At 40.8% G+C, this 25,670-nt stretch overlaps 2 protein-coding genes across 2 annotated transcripts; both read right to left on the bottom strand.

The window, feature by feature from the left end:
• Window positions 1-447: 447 nt before the first annotated feature.
• Window positions 448-12,309, bottom strand: LOC105382882 (L-dopachrome tautomerase yellow-f). The gene is made up of 13 exons (XM_048624116.1): window positions 12,154-12,309; window positions 10,426-10,595; window positions 9,511-9,645; window positions 8,556-8,726; window positions 8,171-8,206; window positions 7,857-7,955; window positions 7,360-7,536; window positions 6,841-6,957; window positions 3,909-4,085; window positions 2,423-2,601; window positions 1,491-1,674; window positions 1,069-1,171; window positions 448-523 (listed from the first exon to the last, which is right to left on the bottom strand). Exons 2-13 carry the CDS (start codon window positions 10,574-10,576, stop codon window positions 451-453), a joined length of 1,602 nt encoding a protein of 533 aa, XP_048480073.1. The 5' UTR covers window positions 10,577-10,595; window positions 12,154-12,309; the 3' UTR covers window positions 448-450.
• A 4,484-nt stretch (window positions 12,310-16,793) lies between these two features.
• LOC125489185 lies at window positions 16,794-22,959 on the bottom strand. The gene has a single exon (XM_048624110.1). The coding sequence runs from the start codon at window positions 22,291-22,293 to the stop codon at window positions 17,026-17,028; it is 5,268 nt and encodes a 1,755-aa protein (XP_048480067.1). The 5' UTR covers window positions 22,294-22,959; the 3' UTR covers window positions 16,794-17,025.
• Between the last annotated feature and the right edge of the window lie 2,711 nt (window positions 22,960-25,670).

Below are 25,670 nucleotides of genomic sequence, written 5' to 3'. Positions count from 1 at the left end.
CTCATACCGCTAATTATGAGTTCAGTTCACATTCAAGCTAAGGGTTAAAACAAATCCATTTACCGTGGCAATTCCGTTAAAAAGTCCAGAGTATGGGCTTGCTGCATACTAAACTTCATGAATATCTATTCAGTATTTTTAACCATATAGCCTTAATAACCACCAGTACCTGCCGTGTCAATGTATTGTAATTATGTGTAAGTATGTGTGTTGTTTGCAAATAAATACTGACCATGTTAGTAATTTAAGTAGGTTAATAAAATACAATATGTTGTAATAAAATACAATATGTTTTAATAAAATTATATTGATTTCATATTTTTGTCTTTCATTTCATTTTAACTTACATACATAAAACGACAGAGTATTCTAGACTTACAAATTGTACTTATAGTTCTCAAAACTTAGATAAGTCAAAAAATAATATTGTATTTAAATTAATTATTATTATCACGAAGATGACAACCCTAGCGTAAGGCCGTCCGCACACGGAGTGTTCATGATAAGGTCATTCACTGAACCCCTGAAACATGAAAAAAAATATGTAAGATAGAGACAATACTGTTACCGAGTCCCGTATTGGGTTGGGTTTCAATGATGCAGTCATAGTGTCATTTGAATTTGACAAATTAATTGAATAATTTTACGTCGAATATTTCATTTAATTTCAACAGATAACATCAAATACAGTGGAAACGTTTCTTTTTTCACCATAAGCTTGGGCAGAATATACAAAAATTATCTCATTATCTTTTAAGGTGACCTTGGTAAAATGCGACTCTGAGTCGACCCTCTCTCAGTTTACTTTACAACTTTTGCCGGAATAGTTAGAAGTTAAAAACTCATCATCATCAGCCGGTAATCGTCCACTGCTGGACATAGGCCTCACCATTGTATATTACATAGGTATAGACCATACATATAAATATAAACAATAGACATATAGATATAGACCATGGGCATATACATGCATGATATACATACATGACATGACCCATATTAGACCATATACATAGAAGATGCTCGGTCCAGGGGCAGGAGGGGGTCCCACGCTTGTTGAAAACTCACCTATAAATAAAGAAGCTGTATTCGTTGGTATCGAGCCGGGAGTATATGAAGCGAGGCATCGAGTTTACCATGAGCCATACTTCGTCGCCAGTCACGTGGAGATCTGTAAGCAATAGTGATATTTAGTGACGAAGATGAAGATATTTGCATTTCAGCGTAGTTCGATAGCTCTTGTATTAAAATTCGATTCCAGCTCGCCTTCCGTTGAGTAACGGCACAATAGCTCATGACTGACTAGATATTTACGGAACGACTAGCACCATCTATGATATCGATACGGAACTAAAATAATGTTTTCTAGCCTCAATAGATGGCGCTTTAATATGTTTGATCGCTGAAATCTTACAGATGTGCTATTTTTTAGCGATTATACTGTAGGTTAGAGTTTAGGTTACCAATCAAATAGATAATAAATTAATAACCTGAAGGATAAGACAGCCGTGTCGAGTCCTGCGCCAGTATGACGACATTGGACGAGACGAGCTGAGTCGCGGAGTTCCAACACGAGAGGGCGTTGCGGCCCACGTCTGCGTAGAACACCACTCCGGTGCGGTCGTGCAGGCCGTGCATTGTAGATTGGCTGTTGGCGCCGCGCTCGCCTAGTAGCTGTGGACAATTTATAAGTCAAATGTTATTGAGTAAGTATATAAATTATTTAACTGGGCCCTCTTATGGGCTATGATTTGTATGTTAGACGGGTAGAGTCACCATCTAGAGGTAAGGACGTGACAACGCCCAATATCACGAGTAAAATGGCGAATGAGCGCATAACTTTTGAACGAATAGCCCGATTTTTATGAATTAATGCTTGAAATACTTGCAATGGAATCAATCACCTTTCTAACGACATCAAAAATATTGCATTCGGTCGATTAGTTTCGGCGCTATGCACCCATAAACATTCTCCATTCGCACGGGTTTTATGCCTCACATTAGGTTAGGTGTTGCTCTATGACCGGTCCAATAGTCGCTCCCGTCAGTTCTTCAACACGCAGGTGGAGACAGAGAACTCCTGGGTGCTGACCAGCTGACTGGGTTTAAGTACGCCAGCCGGCACCCGTCACCACCAGGAGTCACCAACATGGTGCCATGGATACCATGCTCTACCAGAATATACCGAACTAACCGCACGTTAAAACGCCTAATATCACGAGTTACATGACAAATAATGAGCGCATAACTTTTGAATGGATGGCCCGATTTTGATGAATGACAGCTTGAAATACTTGCAATTAAATTGCCTTTCTAACGTAGTCAAAAACATCCGGATCGATCAATTAGTTTATGAGATACGTGGCTATAAACTGGATCTTATATAATCAGGTAGTACCCTGTTAGAGGTATAGTTACTAACATTAAACCTGGTCCAATAGTCGCTGCCATCAGCTGCGGTCCTGTTCTTGAGCACACAGGTGGAGACAGAGAACTCCTGGGTGCTGACCATGGGGTGGAAGTACGCCACGCGGCACCCGTCAGAGGAGGTCGGGGACAGCGTGATGCTGAAGATGCCGTCGTTCCACTGGAAACGCTGGCCTGGAAAGGGGGTGCGGGTGCGTGATTGGTCGAGTTTTTCCGGGTTCGAAGTGGTTATGTTTATGTTAGGCTACATTGTGTGGTTTTTAAAGGTATATTTGTAAAATGCGTGAGTATTTTGTGTGTATAACATAAATAAAGCTCGGTTTTTACAGCAGCGTTATGTGCGAATGAGGTATCTTATATCTTCAATCTTCGGTGGAATCCCATAAGATCCCTTTCCTCTACTTAAGTACGAGGGCGGGTCAATAAGTCCGTGACTTTTATAATTTCCCGCCACTTAACTGAAAGAACAACACTGCTCCTGTCAACAAGCATCTGTCAGTAGACATCTGTCAAAATTTGCACAAGTTACGTCACTTGGTTTGTGTTTTACACCCGTTCTTAGCAACAACCGCGTGATTTAAAACATAATGGAAAAAACTGAATTTCGTGTGCTCACTAAGCATGATTTTTTTACGGAAAAAAACCATCACTGAAACCAAGGCTAAGCTTGATAAAGATTATGGGGACTCTGCACCATCAATATCTATGGTTAAAAGTGGTTTACTGAATTCCGTTGTGGCCGTACAAGTACGGAAGATGCCGGACGTCCATGGCACCCAGTTGAGGTCTCTACACCTGAAATGATTGAAAAAATTCACGACATGGTGTTGGCCGATCGGAGATTGAAAGTGAAAGGGATAGTGGAAGCCACAGGGATATCACGTGGCTCACTGGTTTCAATTTTGAATGATCACTTGGGTATGAAAAAGCTTTCCGCAAGATGGCTGCCGCGTTTGCTCACAAACGCAATCGAATGACAACTTCGCAGAGGAGTGTTTGGCGTTGTTAAACCGAAATTCGGACGAGTTTTTGCGCCGTTTTGTATCCGTGGATGAAACGTGGATCCACCACAACACACCAGAGACCAAAAATCAGTCTAAACGGTGGGTTTCTCGGGGTGAATCGGTGCCAAAGAAGGCCAAGGTGGGTATTTTGATGACCTCGAGAAACCTCATTTTTTGGAAGGGATAAAAAAATTGCAGAAACTTTGCACAAAGTGTATAGAGCTCAAAGGAGACTACGTTGAAAAATAAATAAAAAAAATATCCAAAAACCAGTATTTTGTTCAAAAAGTCACGGACTTATTGACCCGCCCTCGTATATATAATTTGTACAGGATGTAACTTATTTAGTGAACTGTACAAAGACTGTACAGTCAACAACTTTTATTATGAAAACGAGGTGCCTAATGCAGCTGTTCCATTATAAAAAATCGTTCTAATCGTTTTACTACTTATCTATTTCTCCATGTAGATACTCACCAGCAATATTCAAGTTCGAAGCCAGCGGGTTGAAATGCATATAGTTGTGTGTGAGCCTCCAGCTGTCGTCTTCTCTGAGGGAGTACACTATGATGCCGTTGGTGTTGAGGTCTGGGACGTAGGCGAAGGCGTTGGCGCAGTCGCCGTCTTTCATGTCTATTGTTATCGAGGCTAGACCTGGAATGAGGGAGGGCATTTGAAGAATTGAGTTAATTGATCTTATGAAATGTTTGTCCGAAAAAAGTTGGCTGAAACATTCAGTGGGCTGACAGTAGTTCTTGGGTAGGTTATCAACTGTTGATGCATAGCTTCAGACTGTTCTGAAAGACAGGAGGAGTTAAAGTCAGAGATTTCAGGTTAGCACTGAAAATCTGCAAACTATAGCTCGACAACTTCGTGCGCGACCCTCCTTGCGGGGTGAAAGACGCGGAGGGGACGAGGTACCCAAGACGACAACGGGTAGCGGTTAGGTAGCGGGGAAGGGCAACGCGTGCACTGCACGTCATTATTACGGCAGTCTCGGCCGAGCAGTCGAGGCGGCCACATGTGTTGTAAAATCTGTCATAATCTGAGTTCGACGCACATGAGACCACTGATCCTGAGACCATTAGTCTTAAGATGAGTATTGAGGGCGGAGCCTCCACAATCGTTGGAATATTTAGGTATCTTTTTAGTATTATCATTATATTATTATTAGGTATCTACAATTCGTCAACAAAACAACGAAAAAACAACAAATCGTATAATTTCTCAAATTAAGGGGCTTCTTGTAGAATAGCGTACCGGATCAGTCCTGCTACGCGGCTAAGGCTTGGTGCGGCAATAATGAGTAAGGTTATTACACGACAGACTAAGGATGTTGTATATAAAGTGTACAAGTATTTTGAAAGTCGCAAAAATGACCGGTCGACGATTAAATACGCAAACGATATTAATTTGAAAAAAACTGTTTCTGAAGCGACCGGTTTTTCGGAAACCAGCATTCAAAAAATCATAAAAGAAGCGAGATCCATGGAGGCACAGGGCAGCACTTTTAAATTACCACAAAAAAATATAAGTCCTAAAAAAAGGATTGAAATTGACAGTTTCACGGAAGGTGTCATTCGCAGAAAAATTACACAGTGGTATAATGTCAAAAAATGTATGCCGTCGTTGAAAAAGTTAAATGCGGAGTTAAAACAAGACGATGTTCTTCATTGTTCACGTGAGTACTTGAGACAGACAATACGTAGGCTTGGTTTCAAATATTTATCATGCCAGTCAAAGCGAAAAATATTGATTGAACGTCACGACATAATGCGCCTACGATGGCATTACATCAGACATATAAAAAAATACCGCCAGGACGGTAAGTCAATAATTTTTCTGGATGAAACTTACGTGAATCAAAACCACGCGACACAAAAATGCTGGCAGTCTAATACGGAACGTGGGGCTATGAAAAACATCGGTAAAGGATCTCGGATAATAATTGTACACGCTGGCAGCCGCAATGGCTTTGTACATAATGCTTTACTGATGTTCAAATCACACTCGAAGACCGGTGATTATCATGGTGACATGAATGCCACAAATTTTCGAAAGTGGATTGATGAAAAACTTACACCAAACATTCCTCCAAATTCTGTTATTGTTATGGATAACGCAGCTTACCATAGCACTCAAATCGAGAAGAAGCCTACAATGAGTTCCCTGAAAAGTGTCATGCAGCAGTGGCTAGAACGCCGGGGTGTTCAGCATGATAGCTCTATGCGTAAATGTGAAAAAAATAAAAAATATGAAAAAATACAAAATTGATGAAATTTTGAAAGAAAATGGTCATATCGTGCTTCGCCTACCCCCATACCACCCGGATTTAAATCCTATTGAACTTGTGTGGGGGTACGTGAAAGGCGAGCTCGCAAGAACGTCAATTGACTCTAACTTAGATAAAAAGATAAAAGACTTAGAGTTGCTTTTATCTAATTATTCGACTGAAAAGTGGAAAAATTGTCACGACCATGTCATAAAAAATGAAGACGAATATTATAAATCTGATAGAGTATTTGACGATGTTTTGGACAGGTATGTTATTGTTTATTTATAATATAATGTAAATTAAACATAAAATATTATAGTTAGGTAAACACTGAACTAATATGACTGGCGTACTCTAGTACATTATACTTCAAAGTAGGTATAATGTTTTTTTGTTTTTGTTTTAGATTTATAATTGAAGTTAATGAAAACGATGATGAAGATGAGGATGACGACGATGATGAACAAGTTCAAACAGAGAGTGAACATGAAAGTGACATGGAAATTGATTTATAAAATAAAACACTTTTACATAAATAAAATCAAATTGGTAGATATTCTGAAGGTAGACATCCTAATTTTAATTCTGTCAAACTATTAATTTTAAGCTAAATATGACATTTACGGGAACACTCATAGAATAAAATTTTACTTACTCTTACATCACGTCAGAAATAGTTACAAGCTATCGCGAGATTAATCCGGGCACACTTTTCTACGTGTGTAGCATGTCGTGCTACCTCGCCCCCGCCACGTCTCTTACCCCGCAAGGAGGGTCGCGCACGAAGTTGTCAAGCTATAAATAGCCTGGTCATATCTTTACAAGAACACCTGGACGTACACGATGCGAGAAGTGTAATCATCAAGAGAATGTGGGACCTTGGACAGGCAGCCGGTAGTGGCTGGATGAGGAAGGTCGAGGACAGAGTGTTGAAGTACTGCTTAATAGAGGCTAACTGTGCTACCACAAAAAAACTTTAGACACCGTTTTACAAGTGTTTAAAACAAAATTTGACAGATTTCGTAGGCGTTTGACAGCGCTAAACATCTGTTAAATATACTGTCTAAGTTTTTGTAGTAAGGCCCCTAATGTCTAGCAGTGGACAATTACAGGCTGTTGAATAGTGGAAGTTACCTGCCGGAGTGTTTTCTGACGGTATATCTGTAGACTTGAACTCGTACCGCTTGATCTGCCGGTTGCGGTTGAGGTCGAAGATCACGATGGCTGGCGGCTGCACTTGGCGGCGGTTGTCTGTTTAAATAAGTATTGTATTAATACAGGGTGTTCATATAAGGGTAGGTACTTACTTGAACTGAAAGAGGACATAACTACCGTTGTTCACTGACTTGAAAACATGAAAATAAAAAACTGCATAGAAACCATATTACACGTAATTTGGCTTGTAAACACTATGCAACTGGCTTTTGATGAAGAATCAATAAATCCACATTAAATTTCTTCTCCTCTATAGCTTGTTGGTGACAAACACTAGAATTCGTCACACTTCTAAAAGGATTAGTCAGTCAGTTCGTCCGTTGCCGACTTGCCGACTGCACAGGGTGCGCCGAACGTATATAACTGGGTAAGGTACTGTTGATATTCGTAACATCACCCGAACAGACTCCTACCTCACACCCTAAATCACCTTCTTACCAGGTATCTCCCAAAGCCCCGTATCCACGGCCCACAGTCTCCCGCAGCTGTCTGCTCTGGTCCGGTAGATGGACACCAGGGAGGACCCCTGACGGAGGCTCGGGTAGGGCTTCAGGGATGGAGAGCGGGTGTTGGAGCTGCGGGTGAGGTCGATGTAGTTCAGCGTTGAAGGGATGCCTGGGGAGGGGGAAGGTTATTATGAGAATTATGGAGTGTATGGGTGAAATTAAGTGGACGATTAGTTTAGTTTATTTACTTCTATGGCCAAGACTGATTAACTATTGATTTGGGTGCAGCAATAGTTCATAAAATATGAGGTTTTGTGTTTTTCAGCTTTTCCATTTTATTGTCCGTAATTTGTTTTACTTTAAATATCACGTTATGATGTTATAATTCTAGTCAGGACTCAAATAAACGAGTCAAAATAGACCAGCGTAAACCTGTTAAATTCAATTTTGTACCTGTTAGTCTACATGTTGATGATGAAAGGTTCTTACCAAATCGTCTCCTAGGCACAGTGACGAACAGTCTGTTGCCGACTCGCTCCACCCCCATGGGGACATTGTTGTATTGCACGAAGAACCTTCCAGATTCATCTGAAACATATTAAATGGAAGATAAATTAAGCCGGATATATTTCCGCAACCTATAAGCTATACTTAAGCCATCTTTTCGTAACTTGAGTCGTAAATGATAATGGATGGAACAGTGGTTTGGTTAATGGTTGCAATTTTAAAATTGCACTGGTTGGGGCTCGATTAATTATTAAAGTAACTAAGTAGTTAGTAGGATATATTATTATTATACTCACTGGAAGGTCGAGCAGTGGTGCTGGTTACCGTGGGACCTTAAACAAAATATACAAATTAAAAGACTTTGGTGGAAGAAAATCATATTAATCTTTGTAGTATAGTAACATGTAGGTACTTATTATCAGTTATATCGTTTAAGTTTGATAATATAAGAGTTTAAATTTTAGGAGTGGAACAATCTGGGAAAATGCTTCAGAATCATAAATATGAATAACAAAGACTCTTTACGCTTAAAATATCTACAATTTAATTAAAGATATTGCGGCGAAAATAATCATTTGGGTTATGATATGATGTATGTGCGTACCTATACCTACCTACGTATTTATTATTTAAAGTTATGGTTAACTAAGTCAATAATAGAAAAATTTTTGAAATACTTACGGCTTCCACCATTTCCACTTCCTTGGTTCTCGAAGCCATTATTGGGTCTGTTTCCATTGCTCTGGCTGGGCCTGTTTCCATTATTCTGGTTGGGTCTGTTTCCATTGTTCTGGTTGGGTCTGTTTCCACCCCCGTAGCTTGAGTTGGGTCTGTTATTCGCGTTTCCCTGTTCTGGAAAATACATTTGTATTTGTATTGGTGTTGATGTTATGGCTGTAAAAAAGTAGTTATGACCATTAGGAGCATTTGTGAGCAATCGTGGTGAAAAGATACGTCAGTTAGTTGAATCATGGTATAACTGTGCAGGGTCGTGATTCTGTGCTGTAGAAACTACACCTCAGTGTTTCAGATTCAGAGCTATTTTAACAACAAAGCACTATTTCAGCATAGATTGACCCTAAATGTAGCCACGGACAGATCAGCCCGAAAGATTTATGTGGAGGGTGTTCGTATATGTTACAAAAAGACACATCGAATCATTGACTTATTAAATTTACTAGCGTAGCGAGGCACTGTCACGCTGGCCCCAAAATTTCATACGTATCTGTCATAATATTTGAAGTGGTGCCAGCAGCGACATTTTCTTTAAGGCCCGGGTCTCCTATTTATGCCGCAGGTCGCGTCCAGCGTCACGCCGTAGGCCGCGTCACGATGCTCACTATAGAAATGTACTGATGCGGTCTCCCTCACACGCCGACGTTGGCGCGTAGACGCCGTAGGTAGGCCGTAGGACGTTGATAGAAACGTTTACGTCAAAGTCGGACGCCGCATAGAGCATAAAATAGGAGACCCAGGCCTAAGGCCCGTGTCTCCTATTACGCGCCGTAGATCGCGTCCGGCGTCTCGCCGTGGGCCGCGTCACAATGCTGAGACCTAGCTGAGACCCAGGCCTTAAATGCTAAATATTCTGACGTTCGCGCATTCTTCCATTTGAAATCATTAATCAAATACTCACCGCCCTGGTTCCTATCGCTGTCAGGCTGTATGAAGTAGACGCTGTCGGCCTGTCTCCGCTCCCTGGTGGCCTCCACATCAGCCTCTGCATCAGCCTCCGAAGCCTCATCTATGCCGCCGAAGCGGTCTCGGAGCACTGCGAGAGGGGAAGAAAGGAGGTTATTTCAGGCTAGCTTTTATGTGCGGACTTTGCATCGCCTTTAAACGGCTTCCTGGACAACAGGGTTTTCTGTGAGGAATTCCGGGTTAAAAATTCTAGTTACTTGTAGCCTATAGAAGTGAATGAATGACTGAACTCGAAATATTCGAGACAAACCTAAAAAAATTATCGTCATAGTTGTCGTCTATCTAGTAAATTGCACATTAAGTTATTCAAGTGTTTTATGAAAAGAGTCATTTTTCAGGAAATCCCCATCTACTTTCAGAGCATTATTAAATATATGAGTGATGAAAAATCATTTGTTCATTGGTATATATCTACCTAACCTATTTAGGTACCAAGCAAAACCGGACTCACATAAATCTAGCAAGCATGATGCAGACAGAAGGTACATAATAGTAGTAGGTAACGCATTTGCATAATTGGTAAGCACCTACTTGTAATATTTTTTCCTGGTAGGTACCTACACATCACCATTTTATCATCTTAATTGTGAATTGATAATTGATTTATAACCACCAAGTAGGTACGTTACTAGGTATAAATAAGCAACGCATCCATCGAGTTCCATCGAGAGATCCAAGGTGTAGGTAATAACACCCCCACAGAGAAAGGAGAAGGAGAAAGGTAACGTAAAGTCTGTTTTTTTTAATCTCAGATACTAAATTGACAGATTCTGAACGGTTCATCAACAGTCAGAATCTCTGTCAATTTAGTATCTGAGATTAAAAAACAGACTTTTGTAATAATACTCACAAGTATGTCCATTAATGTCGAAAGTGAGTTGCTTCCACGCGAAAACCTCTCGCAGGGGTCCGAGTCTCCTCTCTATGTTCTGACCCTGGGCTGGTGATGATGATGACGACAGGAGCAGCAGACACGGCAGCAGCAGTGTTGAAGGACCCATGGTGGAGGTTTGAGGGTAGCTGAGGAGAGAATAAGATTGATTCAAGGCTATTGTAATATTATAATCATGAAAGTTTGTAAGTAGGAATGGAACTTATACACTATTATAGGCCTTGTTTCACAATGTCCGGTTAGTGGCCACCTGTGAGATAAAAAACATGCTGTCACTCTCTGTGATTATTTTTTTGACAGTAACAGCATGTATTTTATCCAACAGGTAGCGACTAACCAGACATTGTGTAACAGGCCCTTAGGGTGATTTGCAGCAATAGATTTAAATGTTCCACATTTAAATCTATTGCTGCCCTGCTCAGTCACTATCTATCTACTATCAAAGCAAGCGAGCAATAGATTTAAATATGTTTCGTGCAATCCAACGTTTATCATTAGCCTATAGCAGTCCACTGCTGGACGTAGGCCTCTCCCAAAGCACGCCACTGGATGCGATCTATAGCTTTCCGCATCCAATCATAACCAGCCACCTTTCGCAAGTCGTCACCCCATCTATCATTAGAATCCAACGTTAGAGTTAAAAATATATTAGCAATTATAAACCGTGTCGGTCTCTATAACATGTGCCGATACTTTTGGTAGGTATATAACTAATAAATCTATACAATATATAAGATCTAGAAACTAGAAATAGGTATATTATAACGGTTTTCGATAAACAAACACCATTTGGATTTAAAGACTTATGGCCTTACCATAAAAACTGAAAGTGTTTAACAGGTGTTTACCGCTGCAAAGCGCCTGATAATCCTGTCAAATTTAGTTTTAAACACATGATAAACAAAGTTTAAAGTTTTTTTTGGGTGATGCAGTTAATTTTCCGAGGAAAAACCTCAACTGCGGGGAAACCCCGAACATAGCTCTTCCATTGAACAAAATGACGTTATACAAAAATAAACACGCAAATCTTCCATACATGTATAACGATAATTTAATACAATAATAATTTGTTTAAACACAGCTATATTTGTTCTCGGGTCTTGGATGTGCCCGTAAAATGGCAATAGGCCCGCCCCCTATTACATTGGGACTAACATAACACTCTGGCAAAAAGTGGGTGCAGCAATGCACCTCTGCCTACCCCGCAAGGGAGTACATTAGTACAAGGCGTGAGTGCGTGTGTGTGTGTGTGTGTGTGTGTGATAATTTAATACTCGACAAATAAAACCCCACTTCTTCCACTGAGCTCTTATCTTGAATTAGTTCGATTAGTTAGAAGATTTGTGGGTTTATTCATTGGTAGGTATTACAATGGTTGTCATTAGGTTAAACTTAAAACGGGTTGACAGTGAACAAAATGTGATCCTGCTTTGTTTTTGTATGCGATACTCCATCTTGCTCATATATTTTTAATCTAAGTAACTAGATGCCTAATTAACTGCTCACTATAGGTTCCATTTAAACTGAAGATACCAATTTGCACCTTTAATAGGCATATAATTAGCATAATACAACGAACCACGTCAAACTTTTAACAACATTAATAAAACTACCGATAGCTGTCCGTTATAAAAACAACTTAATTGGTATCTAAAACAAACAACAATAAAGTTAAATTCAACCTACCTTTTTTGTCTTTTAAATCCACATTGAAGTCACTGAACAAAATGCACTAATTTTAAATACACCTCTTCAACACGTATATCTAGTTTTGGTTCATTAATAGGTATGTAGATCTACAGGTTTATCTTTAATTAGTTTTATTTCATTAGTTATTCACACGTCTTTGTAGTAAAGGAGCGATGCGCCAACTGACCAAATAATGACCACAGGATAAGAATAACTGGATATTATGCCTCGTTTAGATGAAAACCAGTTGATATCATCAACTTTACTATCCTGCGGTCACGGCACGGGCCTGTTATCGACGTCGATAAACTCGTTTTATGCGCGTTTCTCCAGTCACAGTGCAGTCGTTAATATGGCGGATCACGATATAGTAACGTTTATCTACATCGATAACGAACCCGTGAAGCGGCAGCTGTCTTATCTACCAGTCTAAACGCAAAATGCAGCTACGGTGCAGTACGGTACAAGCAACTACATTGTTTTGAAGCTGGCAGCGAATACACTTTTGCACCTTGTCAAACTAACTATAGAGCTTCCACTATACAGGGTGTTGCAAAATTGGTATACTAAGCCGAAACCTACATGTGCAGCATGGTATATCTAAGCGTGAATCTGAAATCAGAATTTGGAAATTCGCGAAAAAAAAATTATTTTCCCATAGTAAAAAGTTACGTGACCAACAAAGTTTCTATGGAAAATGAAAAATTTTTTTCGCGAATTTTCAAATTCTGATTTCAGTTTCAGGCTTAGATATACCATGCTGCACATGTAGGTTTCGGCTTAGTATACCCTTTTTGCAACACCCTGTATTATTGCATTTTTGACGTTCCCTTATGTCTGGTAAGTAAAGTTGGTTTTCCATTGCAGTCATCAAATATGTATGGGATTTCAAATGTCAAAAAACCAATAATAAAATGGACAGAGTATAACCATCCTTATCTAGTATCTATACTTAGATGACTTTAAAAATTCGCTTTTACTAGTTACATAGTTAATCGACTGTCTACTGTCCTAACGCAAACCACTAACCTAAACGAGGCACAAGAGTTATCTATGTTTACTTGACCTTACTGTTATGATTTGTGATATGTTATTAAATAGGTTTTTACATTATTTCTACGTTATTCCCAAGGTAGATTAACCGCCAAACGTGACATAGGTATTTTTATTAAGAAAAATTATGTAAGAATTATGTTCTATTTAGTACAGGAAGCTGCATTAGTAGCTTTACACTATAGAACCTTGTCAAACTCAGAAATATTCAATGTATGAATGAATAGACGGTTTTTGAGTATGAAAAAGTACAAATAACCTAACCAACGTTAAAAACCGCATAAATACTGGCTTAGCCGATTTTGATAAATTCAAATTCAAATGGTTTAATCGACGTAAAATTTTACAATTATTTGTCGATAGTCATCTACCATCATTTCACAAAGGCCCCGTCATTGAGAAGGAAAGAAATGGCGAAAGAAACTCCTCGAGCATCTTTTCAACTTTTTCCTTATAATCTATTACAATTTTTACTTATATCTAGTACCTACAATTTTACTTAAGTACCTATATCCATTTCATTTTTTCAATAGCCTTAGCTGAGGTGGACAAGACCACGCGTTTTTGTCGTTTAAATAATCATTTATACTATAGTAAGCTTTACTACATAATGTAGCTTTAACATAATTCTTAAATTTTTGCTCAGTAAGGTTTATTGCTTCATTTGATAATTTATTATAAAAACGTATACAGTTCCCCATGAATGATGTGTTTGTTTTCGAAAGTCTGAGTGTGGGGAAAAGCAACTTATTTTTGTTTCTGGTCTGATAAATATGACTAAAACATTCTGGACTACATTACCAATCACAACATTGAAATCGATTTAGTTAGTCGTTTGGGAGCTACGCTACCACTGATACCCAGAATTCTTAAACTTATAACAGAGATAAAACTCGCACTCGAGGCACAGAACCGACAAATGGCTGGTAGTGGCTGGATGAGGACGGCCGAGGACAGAGTGTGGCGTTCCATGGGAGAGGCCTATGTACAGCAGTGGACGTTAACTGGCTGATGATGATGATTGTTTGAAACGCCGTTTCATGCATAATTCCTCATTAATTACTCATAGTAGTGCATATTCCATTGTAATTTCTGTGTTTGTGTGCAATAAAGAATTATCTATCGATCTATCTATCTCATTTCAGCTATTATTCCTGACACCTGTGACGTTATAAAGACGTTTTGAGGTTTTACTGGTATGGTCCCATGATCAAATTCTTAAGTACCTACTTATAGAGAAATTCACGTTTAATATTTTTTGGAACAACCTGTATATTCAGGAAATTTCATGGAAGTAATTTAGTACTTACTTATACATAATCTGCGTCTCTTCCATAGTTAAGGTGTCAGCAGGTCTAGTACAGGTTTGATAGTTCGTCGATAACTATAAAAGTTTACGTTTTCTCGCATACTAAGTGGCGCCTCTAATGGAAACTATCATGAAACTTTTTACAGATAATGTATGCAGATGACAGGAGGAAACGTAAACTTTTGTCGTTTTCATACATAGAAAAACCCGTACTAGAGGGTCAGGTAAATAGAAAATAAAACAAAGTATAAGTACATTATAAATAGTTTAATCCAGTGTTTAATTTTACCAAACATTTCTTGCTGTATTAAAATTTGTTAGAAAATTTTTAATAATTAAAATTATAAAAAATAGACGCATTTTTCCTGAAATAAAAATGACATATTATGTATCTAGCCTATCTGAAACCTAGTTAAACATTGTGAGATATGGCGTTTCGACTTTCTCCGTGTTCGGCATCATAAGGGTCACAGTGACAGTTAAATAAAGTCCATTTTTCTCTCCACCTTTAATTTGCAAGGTGCGGGTGCCTATATAAATAGAGTGAGTCGCCCGCGCGCCTCAGTTGTAATATCACCATGCAGAAATGACTAGGTTTCAGATAGGCTAGATACATAATATGTCATTTTTATTTCAGGAAAAATGCGTCTATTATGTAGTCTGAGCCTATCTGAAACCTAGTTAAACATTGTGAGATGTGTTTATTATCGCATGGTGGAGAGAAAACCAACTGTGACCCATAAGCTACTGATGAGTATATCAGTAGATAAATATTTGAATCTATAAATTTATAATGCATAGATTTCTAGGTAATAGATATACTAAAAAGAAAGGTATAAGTATACATAAGACTTAAGTACTTCCTTATTATTCCTGACTTGTCAGAAAGTTATGGAAGGTATGTACCTATACATATAGGTAGGTATTTATACATATGGACACACACAGTGCCTCTTCGAAAGCAATACTTATAAGTAATTATTGATCAAAATCTTGTTATTGTCAAGGCAATATTTTTAACATACACTAGCCGAATGGATGGAACCAGTGAAATACTTTGCAACAATATTTAAAAGCTGTAAAATGTAGAATATCGATCCAGGCCGCTGGGGCTCAGGTCAGCACATGCTGACTAGGGTATGTAATTCTGGACTGACCTCAGAAATGCAGCAGCCGACCCTGGAGCCTCGAGGACCTGCTCAGTCAGCCCTGTACGACGACACGGCCTGCAACACCTGGCGCGGCATTTAGTCCTTGGAACGAGGAGTGGTGCTTGAAGGGAAGATAATTTTACTAAATATCTCATCCTCATCAGCTACTGGAAAAGATTAGATGAAGGCTGTGACACTGGCGGATAACTAAGTATTCAGTTTTTCAAAACATGATGCAGGTCACTATATTCATATTCTAGATTGACAAGTAACACACAGTCTAATTTTGTATTCTAACTAACTCGGCGGTTAACGAGTTCCTGTGAAGTGTTCCTACTAGGAAGGAAAGTTATTTTATAAGCCTTTGCACCGATTTTGTGGGCTACTATCATTCTGTATCATCATGTGTGAATATTATGAGCTCTGGCAGCATTCCTTGGTAGATGACATCAATTAATAAAGATTGATTAACACAACAATAACAATTGTAATAGTTGACAAATGAAACCCGGCTAACATGTCTTAGCTGGGTAAGTAAATGATCAGTCATGCCACCAGGATAAGTAAAATGTTCAGTACTTCATATGAAAAACATTAACAAGGTCACCTTTAGGTATGTTCGTCAACACTAAGGGCAGGTCTCGGCCAAAACCTTAAGGCTTCGCCTTGTTGCAACTTCAAAGGTACGTAGATAGGTACCTACTTACATTGTTGTAGGTTCGATTTTGAAACCATTAAGTCAACCTAGATAAAACAAAATAAAATAGCTCGATTAAATAAAGATGGTACGTAAAGATGTTAGTTGTACCTGATCAGACCTGATGCAACGACAGCCAGCATAGACTCTCTAATCTGTGGAAGCAACAATCATGGTGGCGGGAACATGGACAGTTGGACGAGCCACCTCGAGCCTGACTTATCAATCAGAACTGACAGTTCGCCAACAGCAGATAGCTTGCGGCTATCTATAGGTAAACTTAGGTAGTTAGCTATACTTACCCAAGAAAAAGTCCTTGGACATCGATATGACAGTGGAACGGCGAATAAATGTGACACTCTTTAAAACAAAAAGGCTTGTTGTTGTCCAGCTAAGGAAGGTGTTCAAGCGATTAATAATCCATAGGTTTTGTGCTGATATTACGTTTATTTACAAAGAAAACTGAATATAATACAATTTATACAGATGCGTATCGTGACGAGTTCAGATTGAGAAGTGAAAATTGTACAGGCCTCTTTCAGAGGATTCTTTCAGTTCTTTTGTTTTTAGTTTCCGCCGACCGCCACCAGGCGGCGCGGCGGTCGCGGCGCTGCAGTCGCGAACATACCGCCGGCCTTGGAAGAACCTACTTCCAACATCTAGGTCGTAATCGTAGGTGAAGCCGGTGATGATGATGAAGAGGGCTCTGGCTGAAGAGGCAGTGGGCAGATCTTCGAGAAGGCGCGGCGCACCACGCCCGTGGCGGTGCGTATGTCTGCCACCCGAGCTACTCCGTCCGTGCCCGGGAACAGCTGTACGATTCTTCCCAGTCGCCATCTCAGCGGTGGAAGGTTGTCCTCTTTTATCAGCACCAGACTGTTCATCGTGAGTGTGTCGTGGTTGATTTTCCACTTGGTTCGTGTTTGTAGTTCAGAGACGAATTCTTTTGACCATCGCCGCCAGAAGTGTTGGCGAAGCTGTTCGACTCTGTCGTATCTGTTGAGCCGGTTGGTCACGGCTGCTGTCAGGTCCTCGGCTGGTGGGGCGGTCAGGGGGCGTCCGATGAGGAAGTGTCCCGGCGTCAGCGGTGAGAGGTCGTTCGGGTCGGCGGAGAGCGGTGACAGGGGGCGGGAATTTAGGACGGCCTCGATCTGCGCTAACACAGTACTAAATTCCTCAAACGTTAATCGAGCATCACCAACTATTCGCCTCAGGTGACTCTTGCAGGACTTTACTCCCGCCTCCCACAAACCACCAAAATGAGCAGAGTAAGGAGGGATAAAATGAAATTGTATACCCTGATTAGCCGAGTGATCAATGACCTTTCGTTTATTTTTCTCACAGAGTAAGGGAAATTGCGTTTCTACGCCTACAAAGTTTCTTCCGTTATCTGAAGTAATCGAAATTGGTTTACCGCGTTTACTATAGAACCGAATGAGCGCTAGAACATAATCATTTGTCGATAAACCGCTTACTAGCTCCAAATGAATCGCTCGCGTCGATAGGCAAACAAACAAACATATGTACCCTTTGGTAAGTGTCGCTCCTCGTCCTTTACGATTAAGTATGCTCACTGGCCCAGCGAAGTCTACTCCGGTATGTAAGAAGGGAAAACTGCCCTCCAAACGGTTTGCAGGTAGGTTGCCCATGATAGGACTTAGAACCTTTCCTTTCAATCGCGTACATATTACACACTGATGCACTACTTTTCGAACTAAGTTCCTAGCACCGATTGGCCACCAGCTATCGCGAATGTTTGCTAACATGAGCTGTGGACCAGCGTGTAATAATCGTTTATGTTCATAACGGCACATCATTAAAGTGAATTCATGTTTACCACACAATAGAATAGGGTACTTTTTCCCGTATTCAAAACTAGAATTACCTAATCTACCGCCTACACGTATAACTTTGTCTTCGTCTAAAAATACGTTTAAGTTTAGGTACTGTTTCATGTCTTTATCACGACTCAAGTCCTTTTTGTTTATTAAATTATCGTATAATTTCGGAAATGATTGTTTTTGTGACATTCTCGCGAGTAAAAGTCGTGATTCGTGTAACTCATCAGCTGATAATGAACCGGTTTTTCTAATCTTACTACTTCGGCAGTTGTTTACAAAGCGTAGCAAGTAGGCAGCTATACGTTGTAACCGATTGAATTGAGAGTATTTAGTGAAGTCAAATAACTCATCATTAGGCTGCGTACTGACTAAGCTCGTCGTATTGTTTGTCGGTTTCATTTCAGGCAATGACTCGAAATGCACTTGATTCGTCTGACTAGCTGGCAGTTCAGGGTTACTTAGGAAAGACGGTCCATTCCACCATAAACTTGACTTACCTAATTCGTCTAAGTTAAGCCCTCGCGAAACTAAATCGGCGGGATTATGTTTGCCATCAACATGTAACCACGTACAGTTACCTGTCAGCTCGTTTATTTCGGTCACTCGATTCTGCACAAAAGTTTTGAGCAGATGGGGAGACATGCGAAGCCAGCCCATGACTATCGTGGAGTCTGTCCAAAAATATATGCGATCGAATGATAGACGCAACGCTTTTATTATCGCATCGTATAGTCTAGCGCCGATTAACGCTGCACACAGCTCAAGTCTAGGTATGCTACAAACTTTTAAAGGTGCAACCCTACTTTTCGCGCAATGTAGTTTTACAGTTATATTGCCATTATTACTGCATGATCGTATGTAGGCACAGGCCCCGTATGCCTTTTGTGATGCATCAGAAAAGACATGAAGCTCTCGCACCTCCGTATTATCGCTTGATATCCATCTATCTATTTTTATTTCGTTTAATGTTCCTAGCGTACTTAGGAAACTATTCCACATGCTGACTACGTCATCGGGGACCGCGTCATCCCAACCTATCTTAAGCAACCACAACTGTTGCAGCAGGATCTTCGCTTGTATCACTGCTGGTGCCAAGAGACCTAAGGGATCGTATATTTGTGATAACACTGACAGGATAGAACGTTTTGTTAGCTTTGATTCACTATCTAAACTTAATTTTGTCGTGAAGTGAAGTTCATCGCTCGCGCTTAACCACCCAAGTCCTAACGTTTTGCTCTGTGTGTGCGGACCCTTAGCTATTTCTTTAGATGCTGTGTCACTAACGTCGAAGTTAAATGTCCATTTTCGCAGCGGAAAACAACCCGAATTCAATACTTGTGACGTTTTCTCGCATGTAGCTATCAATTTTTGTTGATCATCATCACCCGTAATCAAATCATCAACATACATATCGTCTTTGATCACCTTGGCTATCAAGGGATCATCGCATTCCTCAGCTAACTGTCGTATGCATCGCATGCTTAGATAAGGCGCTGCAGTTGTCCCATACGTTAAACTGTTCAACTGATATACGCCTAACTCATCATCAGAGTTTTCCCGCCAAACTATACACTGCAAGCTGCGCTGATCAGGCTGTACGTTTACTTGCCTAAACATTTTCTCGATATCTGCGCATGCCACGTATTTATGCTGCCGAAATCTTAAAAGAATCGAGAATATATCGTTTTGTAATGACGGCCCCGGTAACATAATGTCGTTGAGCGACTTGCCTGATTCAGTGGGAGTGTTCGCTTGGAAAACTACTCGAAGTTTCGTCGTCTCACTGCTTTCGCGAAAAACACCATGATGAGGTAGAAAATAGTTCGGAAACTGGACTTCGTCTATTTTAGTCATGTGACCTAGTGATTCGTATTCTTTCAGGAACTCACTGTACATCCGTTTGTACTCGGGTACACGGTTTAGCCTTTTTTCTAAAGATAAAAACCGTTGTTTCGCGATTTTATATGAATCTCCGAGAGATTCAACTGGTTCGTTTAATGGCATTCGTACTGAAAACCTACCACTAGCTTCCCGTATTGTCGTACTAGTAAATAGATCCTCGCATTTTTGTTCGTCTAATGTAAAACTCGGTTTACTGTTAGGTACTTCCTCAAGTTCCCAGAACTTACGTAACTGTGAATCAATCGTTTGAGTGAAGTTGCACTGAACTTGATTATTCATGCGCAAGTCAGTGTTTGGAATCGGCCCTGAAACTAACCATCCTAACTTAGAATCGATTAAGTAGGTACCGCTTGATAATCGTATTTTTCCTGATTCTATCAAATCCCAGAATAAATCAGAACCTATCAGCAACTCGACTTCTGAAGGAACGTGAAAACTAGGATCCGCTAATCGTATATTTTCAGGGATTCGTATATTTTGCACATCTACACGGGTAGATGGCAAGTGTGAGGTAATGCTAGAAAGTACAATACATCTTAAAGCTGTACTGTAATCCTGTACCTTTGATCGCATCGTGATATCGCATAAGTGACTCGAATTGGTGTGCTTGTTGCCTACACCTGTAACGTTTAGAGTGGACTGTATTAATTTCGTATTTAATCGTTTACTTAATTTCTCCGAAATGAAATTGTGTTCGCTGCCATTATCTAATAATGCACGGGCAGTGTGATACTTATTATTATCACCGGCGACTTCGACTAGCACGGTGGACAATAAAACCCGGTTTAACAGCTGATCGTTATACTCCGTATTTGTGTTGCTTGGTTGCGACCCTAGTGTGCTAGACAATGACACCGACTCTTGAACTTTGTCGGGTAACACGCGGGTACTGCTATCGTTTTGATTCGTATGAAGTAGACTGTTGTGTTTCTGTTGACACTGCCTGCATGGTCCGAATAAACAGTCTGCTACAGAGTGACCTGCCCGTAAACAGTTCACACATAAATCGTTTTGTTGCACAATTTTTGATCTTTCACCTACAGCAATGTTAAGAAAGTACGTACACGTAAACAAAGGATGGCTTTTGTTACACATTACGCAGCTCCGTGGTGATCTTTTATCCGTCGACTTATTTTTATTAGTGGAGACGTAACTGTGCACATAATTATTTTGTGAAGATCCTTTCTTTTCGTATGCTACTTTGCTTTCGGTGGTGACTTGTTTAACTGTGCTTTTTGAATTAGATTGGTTCGCATTAACCATTTCTAAGAAGTCTGCCCTATTGCGAAGAAACGTCATTAAATCGTCTAACTTTAGTTTATTTGACTCTGAATTAGTAAGTAAGGTACCCTTGTGCTGTTCCCACTCTCGCTCTGAGCTCTCATCGAGTTTAGTAACAATCAAATATATTAGCAACGTATCCCAATGGCTCGTGGGCTCATGCAAGGTTTGAAGTGCACGTAGGTTCCTTAACACCGTATCTATGAGCTTCCGTAACTGCCCAGGCGACTCCTTACTAACCGTGTGAATGTTAAAAAGTGATTTAACATGATTATGAACAAGTAGCCTATCGTTATGAAATCTCTTTTCGAGTAGCTCCCAAGCGTGCGTGTAATTATCCGCAGTAAACTCTAAAGCACTAATAACTTGAGAAGCGCTACCAGTTAGTGACGATTTTAAGTAATGAAACTTCTGAATGCAATTTAAATCAGTTCGTTCATGAATCATTGTTACATATGAGTTTCGAAACTCAAGCCAGCGATCATAGCTACCGTCAAAGGAAGGGAGTTTTATATCAGGCAATTTTATATTAGCGAATGGAGCGCATTTGGCACTAGAACTAGGCGATTCATCGTCAAGCAAGCATTTAGCAACAGCTATGAGATTAAAATATTGTTCTTCAAATGACTCGCGGTAATCCAACTGCAACATAAGCTCATCCTCATCGGCTAATCCTTCTATATCGCTCTGAATAGCATTAAAACATTTGAATGTATCCTCCATCGACTGAATTCTAACGCTAACTTCGGTTTTTTGTAATTTATCTAACGTACTATCTTTAAATTTTGTAACGTACTTTTCGAATATAGTTAATCTGCATTTTAACGTACCTCTCTGTTTCTTAAGGTCGCTAATGCGTGGATTACAAGGTGACCTACTTCTACTAATATCCTCTTTACTCATTTTGGCAGTTTATAGAATGCAAGAGTACTCACAGTTATCCTGTGCTGCGCGCGCCAACCTGAGCCGAACAGCAGGGTCTCGTGTACTGAAAAGTGAGTGCACAAGCTATGTTAACACAGATCTCTGGCAAAGGGCAAAGGAATATGTAGTAGGAATGTCTTGACCGTGTTCTCGACGCCGCGCTGACTGCGTGGAGACCGCCTCGAAGTGGTGGGATTCTCGCTCGCCTCAGTGGGACATCTGCTTCTCTCGTATATTTCTCGTTTCAGGATGCTCGTCCAGCGTATCTGGCGTCTGATCTAGTGGTTCTGACTCGTCGACTTCGTATTCGCCGCACGTACTACTGGATTCGTCGAAGTAGACGTGGCTCGATGATTCGTATATTGTATTTCCGAATTCTTCAATTTTCTTGTTTTATCCGGCTCCGGAGGTCCAAATTTATGTTCAAGCGATTAATAATCCATAGGTTTTGTGCTGATATTACGTTTATTTACAAAGAAAACTGAATATAATACAATTTATACAGATGCGTATCGTGACGAGTTCAGATTGAGAAGTGAAAATTGTACAGGCCTCTTTCAGAGGATTCTTTCAGTTCTTTTGTTTTTAGTTTCCGCCGACCGCCACCAGGCGGCGCGGCGGTCGCGGCGCTGCAGTCGCGAACATAAGGTTACCTACTTCAGCGACCTGGTATTGCATTCTGAAAGAACTGCGAAGAGTTAATATTATGACTAATAATTATTACTTATTTAGAAAGTTTTCAGCAAACTCTAATAAATCAAGCAGCTACCATGTCACCGCTGCCCGGTTATAACTCTGTACTAGCTTAGTAGATATATATACCAGTTTTAGCCTTCAGCTAGAGGCCAGAGAGCTCCTAAATGAGATGCGAGTACGAGCATGACACAAGTAATTTTTTACTTGGTAACTAGTTACGTAACTAACTGAAAGATCCATAAAACAGTTGAGGATTACTCAAAATGGAATTGTGAAAACGGCACGTCTGCATCTTAACCAGTCAGTCTAAGTAGTTTCAGCAGATACAGTGTTGAAAAATAGTTATGAAACGTTTGCGCCAGAATCGAATTAAAAATACATTTTCATTAGAGAAGCCGTTTAGGCATGAATAGGTACTTTCACCCTTTGGATTGTGCTCCAAATGATGACCTTCGAAATTCATAGAAATTTAATGACGACTGCCATTGTTTATTATCTAGCCCCGTACATTGAGTAGGGCTGCGGCTACACGTGATGTGTTACACAGTACACAGTAGGTATATGCATGTTCCCAGAATAGTGGAAGTTATAATTTTACCAAAAGGTAGTCGTCTCGTGCAAGAGCACCGTTACTCGATTTATTCGATACACAACTAGTAGACAGCTGCTGCGTAGGAGGTTCACGCATTTTTCAACAAAGAGCTCGGATACACACTCACAATCCACTGGGACATAAGGAAGACAGCTAATATGGTGCCACTCAGAAACCGCGATGACACTCCGATCATGATCACCCGACAGTAGGATCATAATAAATTCGGTAACTTGTGAAGCGGTATGGTATAGCAACAGCGACTTTCACGAAATCAGGAATTAGCTCAGTGCTTTTAGGTTGAACACTCGCCGGTGGGATTCACTTTGCTCACAGCCGAGAAAAGAAAAGACTCAAAGCTGGAATCTGCCGATGTGTCATGACACTTAAGATAGTGTCTGGGGGGTCACTTTATATGACGAAAAACGAACTTTCAGTGCACTGCGGCGCGAGCCGCTGTATCTGTTTGTATGTATTAAACGTGCCGATTGCACGAAAGCTCTCGTTCGTTCGTTTCTCATCAGTATAGAGTAACGCTCCTACTTACCGTGCGTCACCATTCCCATGAGCAGTCCAATGATCTTAAGGCAGTTTAGAACAAAAGCTGCATTAGACAGTTTCTTCAGCAGAGACATTGAAATAAAAAATTGATTGCACAACTATCCCCAGGAGCAGTCTACAGGTCACTTTGGGCAGTTCAGAAGAAAGCTGCTTTATTAGAATACCCTACCTCAGCGGAGGCATCAAATTGAAGTGCTATAACACTTTTAGAAGCGGTGCACGTTACCCGATTTGTCGTCAGCCATGCCGATGCGGCTACGGCGACTGCAGGTGGTTACTCAGGCTTCCTTGGTGTGCCCTTGTATGGCTAACATGACCAACCTTGGCAGTAAACGTTCGTCTGCATATGCCAAAATCACTGATGAATAGCGCACGTTACTCGATACCTTCTAAATAAGTCACTCATAATGATGGCTGATGATGATGATGACCGTACTAGCAATAGTGCAGGCGGTTCCGCTGAGCATAAAATCTCTTCCCAGACAGGGGGCGTTTGGATCTGGCAACCAGAACAGGAGTGCCAGGTGTGCGCAGCGATGCAGGTGGGACAACACAGCCGCCAGGGCAGGAGTGCATGGCTGGATCTATGCAGCGATGCAGGTAGCACAAACCGGTGGCCAGGGCCAGGACCGGATGTACGCTGCGATGCAGGTGGCACAAAACGGTGGCCAGGGCCAGGACCGGGTGTACAGCCGCCAGGGCAGGAGTGCATGGCTGGGTCTATGCAGCGATGCAGGTACCACAAACCGGTGGCCAGGGCCAGGACCGGGTGTACGCTGCGATGCAGGTGGCACGAGACGGCGGCCAGCGCAGGAGCACAGGGCCGGGTGTATGCTGCGATGCAGGTGGCACGAACCGGTGGCCAAGGCAGGAGCGCAGGGCCGGGTGTACGCTGCGATGCAGGTGCCACAAGACGGCGGCCAGCGCAGCACAGGGCCGGGTGCAGGTAACACGAAACTTCAATTTCACCGAATCACATTACTCGCCGCGCATGCCACAATGTCCCAACATACTGAAACTCGGAGCCACGTGCTTCCTGTAAAAAATCCTATGACGTTCCTGGAAAGCTCCTGTTTGTAAAGCCTTACATAAGCTATAATCAAGTGCATTATTGTAATAGCAAAGTTTTTATCAACTGTTTTCTAAAAATATTAGAAATTGAGGGTAGAAAAATATATTTTTATTATTTTTTCCTGTATAAAATTAACATATGCTTTACTTAAAGCGGTAATTAATGTAAGTATCTAGCTCAAGCGCCACTAGTAGGACCGGAATATGTGATCAATCATGACCACGACTATTGAATCGGACCCTACTGCGTGGGATAAAAACCCCAAGCGCCGGAGCATTATGACCAGTGGCTGAGCTTTTAAAAGCAGTAAATAATAGCATTTTACTCACGGCTTATCAACTCAAACCTTCGTTGCGAAATCCTCAGCAATGGCTGCGTGCGCAGCAGCCGGCAGGCCCCGCGCCGCCTGGTCCGCATCACGCTACAGCTCCCGGC

This window comes from Plutella xylostella, chromosome 11 (assembly GCF_932276165.1).
Source record: "Plutella xylostella chromosome 11, ilPluXylo3.1, whole genome shotgun sequence".
Classification (NCBI taxonomy): Eukaryota; Metazoa; Arthropoda; class Insecta; order Lepidoptera; family Plutellidae; genus Plutella; species Plutella xylostella.
Note: the sequence above shows the minus strand (reverse complement) of the source record. Positions and strands in the feature narration are given on the sequence as shown.

Coding starts and splice junctions, on each gene's coding strand:
- LOC105382882 (XM_048624116.1), bottom strand. CDS start 10,576: ATGGGTCCTTCAACACTGCTGCTGCCGTGTCTGCTGCTCCTGTCGTCA. Junction 7,537..7,856: donor TGTGCCTAGGAGACGATTTG/GTAAGAACCTTT, acceptor CCCCCTCCCCAG/GCATCCCTTCAACGCTGAAC. Junction 1,675..2,422: donor ACTATTGGACCAGGTTTAAT/GTTAGTAACTAT, acceptor AATTGTCCACAG/CTACTAGGCGAGCGCGGCGC.
- LOC125489185 (XM_048624110.1), bottom strand. CDS start 22,293: ATGAGTAAAGAGGATATTAGTAGAAGTAGGTCACCTTGTAATCCACGC.